General features: G+C 49.6%; 1 protein-coding gene across 1 annotated transcript; it reads left to right on the top strand.

Annotated features, from left to right (window-relative positions):
- The first annotated feature begins 2,171 nt into the window (after positions 1-2,171).
- On the top strand, positions 2,172-3,183 carry LOC100276695 (Osmotin-like protein OSM34). The gene has a single exon (NM_001150422.2). The coding sequence runs from the start codon at positions 2,251-2,253 to the stop codon at positions 2,911-2,913; it is 663 nt and encodes a 220-aa protein (NP_001143894.2). The 5' UTR covers positions 2,172-2,250; the 3' UTR covers positions 2,914-3,183.
- Positions 3,184-5,018: the final 1,835 nt, after the last annotated feature.

Here is a 5,018-nt window from a genome sequence, read left to right as displayed (position 1 = left end):
GCGGTCCTCGGCTCGGGAGGCTGGAGGTTCGTTCGGTTACGCCGCTGCCGTGCCATCGCGCCGCGGTGGTCGTCGCCGCTGCAGCTGCTCAGCCGGATCCTCGACACGTACATCACCTCCATGCTGTCGCAGCCACTGAACATCTTGAAGCCACTGAACATGCCGCCGCCGAAGCTGCGCCGTGATGCTTCACCGGGGACGGGGTCGTCGAGACGCCGCGATGCCGGCGGGAGCGGGAGAGGCGTCTTGCTCGCGGAGGCGGCGCCCGAGAACGCCACGACGGAGGGAGGAGGAGGCGACTCCTCATCGCGGAAGGCCTAGGGTTTCGGGGGGATGCATCGCGAGCGGGGCAGGGACACCGCGGCGTGCATCAGGGGGAGTGGGGCGAGGAGGAGGGGGAGCCAGGCACGGCGGCGGTGTCGGACGGTGATGATTTGACGCATATTGATGGACGGTGCAGATTGGCTGAAGGCAGAACCAGGGGAGGCAGCCTACCCCTTAGAGCCTTAATAGGTAGTATAGATTCCTGTTGGTTGTCTTTAGACCAAAATATTGGATCCTAGATCCGCTCCTGATTGGTCTATGAAACCAAGTCGTATAATGTCGACACCCCAAGATCTAAAATTCAGTTATAATTTTGTTATAGGAGTAGAAATATTTTTGTTAAGAGAACAAAAATAAAAAATTGATTGAACTGACGATGCATGTTGCATGACATCCCGTAGCGGTAGGAATTCAACAAAAAATAAAAAAAATTGAATTGATTGAACTGTTGCATGACATTGACATCCCGTAGCGGTAGGAATTCTCCGGCTGGACGAAGAAAATAGGGTCTGCAATTCTGCATGCGATACTGGACGGGGTACGTGGCTAGCTGCCGCGGAACCCAACATGCATGTGGCATCTCATCCACTCCGCCGGCACCGGGTCGTGCGGCTACTGCAACACGCGACCAGCGCGTGGCTGCTTGCCACACTAGTACGATTTACGAACGGTGCAGACTCCCTCCGCTTCCTAAGTTTTATTATTAAGGATTAGGTATGTAAATATATCATATATATAGATACGTAATAAAAAAATTATATATAAAAAACTAAAATGATGGTTAATTTAACTATTTAAGACAGATGATATGTTGGTTTGAGACTTTCTATTGCGCGTGGAGACGTCAGTATAATATTATTATAGACATGACTAAAAGCTGACACTTTAAAATACTAGTTGTGAACTTGTGATATCCAATAAAAAAGCAATTGGTGAAATATATATGACTCTGATCATTGATGATTAATTTGCGTTGGACTCAATTAAAGTCAGTAGTCAGTACTAATCTACTCACTCCATCACAAAATAAAATTTATTTTATCTTTTTAGTTGATTCATACAATAATTAATTTATTTGTTTTATATATCTATCTAAATTCATCAAACACAGACATAAAAACTAAGAGTTAAAACGACTAATGTTTTAGGACAGAGACAATACAAAAACAAGTTTTTGGTCCATATTAAGCATGAGTAGCCTAACTACGTTTGTGACCGACTGGTTAAACCATGATCGGATTAAGCAAATGGTGATCTGGATCCTGTGGGGTGGCATAAAAATAATATTCGAAGAACAATTGCTAGATGTTTGTACAGGGTTATTGACATATAATAGCAGCAAAACTTACTGAAAATTTATTTATTTTTAGCGAAATTAATTAAATTATCACTGGTACCAAGTGCGGACGGTGCACGGATAAACTAGCTTGGACCATATATATTTAGGTCGCCTACGTCTCCAAAGTCTTCACGGAATGGACGAAGCCCATCCATGCGTACTGCCGCCCGCCCTGACACGTTTATTTGGCCGTGCCGCTGGTGCAAGGCCAACAGGCGCCAAGCCATACACGTCGGCCGCTGGATCGGAAGAGCTGCATTTCTCTCTCTGCACCCTCGACTATAGGTAGGGTTACCCCGTGTGATCTAGGGCGTAGACCGGTTGACCTGATCAATATAGCTGTAGTACACCTCATCATACAGCATGCCAAACACGAACGCATGATCTTGTGGAATTTGTTCGGAAACCATTTTCCACACGCAATCACATCACATCACGCATGCCATGGTACCAACCGGACGCACCGACATGCGTTTATAAATACCCAGCGAGCGACACATGAACGCTCATCCAAACTCACAGCACGCTAGCTCTTCAGAACTTGCGGACGAAAGACTGACCGTGCACCGCTAGCAGATCGATCGACCATGGCGTCGTCCTCTCTTCTCCTCCTCGCCGCCGTCGCCCTCTTCGCCGCCTCCGCAGACGCGGCCACCTTCAACGTCATCAACCGCTGCAAGAACACGCTGTGGCCGGCCGCCCTCCCCGGCGGCGGCGCGCGCCTGGACCCTGGCAAGACGTGGACCGTGCAGGTGCCGGCGGGCACGGCGCACGCGCGGGTGTGGGCGCGCACGGGGTGCAGCTTCGACGGCAGCGGCCGCGGGACGTGCCAGACGGGGGACTGCGGCGGCGCGCTGGCGTGCACCGTGTCCGGGAGAACCCCCGCGACGCTGGCCGAGTACACGCTCAACAGGAACGGCCCGGACTACATCGACATCTCCCTCGTGGATGGCTTCAACGTGCCCATGTCCTTCCAGTGCCGCGGCAGGGGCCCCAGCTGCAAGGCCGACATCAACGCCCAGTGCCCCGCCGCGCTCAAGGTGCCCGGCGGCTGCGCCAGCGCCTGCGAGAAGCTCGGCGGCGACACCTACTGCTGCCGGGGCCAGTACAAGGACAAGTGCCCGCCCACGGACTACTCCAGGTTCTTCAAGAGGCTGTGCCCGGACGCCTACAGCTACGCCAAGGACGACCAGACCAGCACCTTCACCTGCCCACAGGGCTCCAACTACGATGTCGTGCTCTGCCCGTGAGCCACATGTTCGAGAGATCAACGACCATGCATTCGCAGCTCGCAACAAGTGCACACTAGTACAACTATACACAAGAAATAAGAGTCGCGATATTTATTATTATCGCGCGTGGAGTAGTTGGTAAATAAATCGCTTATTGCGAGTATTTTGGCCCATGAATAAGGCCTTACTTACTGGCCATCATTTCCGACATATATACGTTTGTTCATGAATAAAGAAACTTTGCAAAACAGCACAATATATAATTTAGCACAATATATAATTTTGGAGGAAAAAGGGATGCACGGTCATAAAAGAAGAGCGGAAGAAATTTGATGATATCTTCGTCTATTTTTTTTGGAATATCTGTGCCGAATGGAATCGAAAAAAAGATAACATGTATGTCAGGCTCAGGCCCCGAGGAAGGGTATACTCTCTGCTGCTGTCATGACGTGTTCAACTATCCCTGCGTAGCAGACTGACTCAACAGAAGAGTCACTATTCTCTAGGAGGACATATCTGGTGCACATTTAAGATTGGTGCACATGGTACACATATTAAATCATCACCACTCATTTTAGATCTAACGTCTCTAGTTGATCATTCAATTTGCAAATAACACCTTCCACCACTACACACCACCATGTTGGAGGGTGTTTTTAGCAAAATATACCAAACAACTAGAGACGTTAGATCTAAAATAAGTGATGATAATTTAATATGTGCACCATGTGCACCAATCTTCCATGTGCATTAGATATGTTCCCATTCTCTAGACCCGTGATCACGGACCTACCTTGACTTAGGGTTTCTTTCGTATGCGCGATTTCCCCCCTATTTTCTGCGTTTTTTCCTGAGAAAATTAATGGATTTCTATAAAATTGCGAACACAAGATTGACTCGTCCCTTGTGATTTGAATTGATAATGAGTGAGCGGGTAGCACGTACGCTGCGATAGTTAGTAGACTGATTAGAGTGTGAGATTATGCTTGTGCACCCATGTCGGTCGACTTGTAGTGTCCAGGTGTGGAGCACAGGGTCGGTGGTCGACGGCTGATATGAAGGTCATGCGGGCTTGTGCTGATGAACCGAAGCGATGAAGGGCGAGTGATGTTGTCGGCGTTTCGACCCGGGGGGTCTCTGGACCGACAAGTAAATTGTCGCCGCGTGTCCCAGCTCAGATGGGTCGGCGCGAGACGAAGCACAAAGAGGAAAAAAGCAGCAAAGGGGAAACCCGCGGCCTTCGTGTTGTCCTGCGCCCAGGTCGGGTGCGCTTGCAGTAGGGGGTTACAAGCGTCCGCGTGGGAGAGAGCGAGAGCGAGAGAGACTGTGCGGCGGCCCGTTCTCCCGCGCGGCCAACCTTCTCGTACGAGAGCCCTAGACCTTCCTTTTATAGACGTAAGGAGAGGGCCCAGGTGTACAATGGAGGGGTGTAGCAATGTGCTAACGTGTCCGGCAGAGAGGAGCCAGAGCCCTAAGTACATGCCGTTGTGGCAGTCGGAGAGGTTTTGGCGCCCTGTTCATGTGATGTCGTGGCCGTCGGAGGAGTGCTTGAGCCCTGCGGAAGTACAGCTGTCGGGGCTGTCGGATCCTTGCTGACGTCTCCTTGCTTCTGTAAGGGGCTGAGAGCCACCGTCGTCATGGAGCACGCAAGTCCGTTGCAAAGTGATGCACATGTTTAGGGGGAGATGTGTTACAACTTGACCCTTTGAGACTAACCATGTGCTTGAGTTGATGATTTAGTCTCGAAGGAGGATTGAAAGGGAAAAGGTGGACTTGGACCATGAAAGACTTCCACTGCACTCCGATGAGAGGGTAACTTATTCCAAGTTCATCTCATGAAATCTTATTGCCATTTGCTCTTAATTGAAGACTTTGGTGAGGCAATGGGGTTATAGGGCCAAGATTGATCCCGTTTTGGTGCTTGATGCCAAAGGGGGAGAAAATAAAGGCCAAAGCAATAGATGGATCAGCTACCACTTGAGAAACTTTGAAAATAGTAGAATAGAGCTTTTGGTTTGCCAAAACTCTTTTAGTGTCTCTCTTGTCAAAAGTTGGCTTCTTGTGGGGAGAAGTATTGATTATGGGAAAAAGGGGAGTTTTTGAAATCTTTGATCAATCTCTTT

Source organism: Zea mays, chromosome 3, assembly GCF_902167145.1.
Source record: "Zea mays cultivar B73 chromosome 3, Zm-B73-REFERENCE-NAM-5.0, whole genome shotgun sequence".
In the NCBI taxonomy this organism is placed as follows: domain Eukaryota; kingdom Viridiplantae; phylum Streptophyta; class Magnoliopsida; order Poales; family Poaceae; genus Zea; species Zea mays.
This window is presented reverse-complemented; position numbering and strand designations above follow the sequence as displayed.

Coding starts and splice junctions, on each gene's coding strand:
- LOC100276695 (NM_001150422.2), top strand. CDS start 2,251: ATGGCGTCGTCCTCTCTTCTCCTCCTCGCCGCCGTCGCCCTCTTCGCC.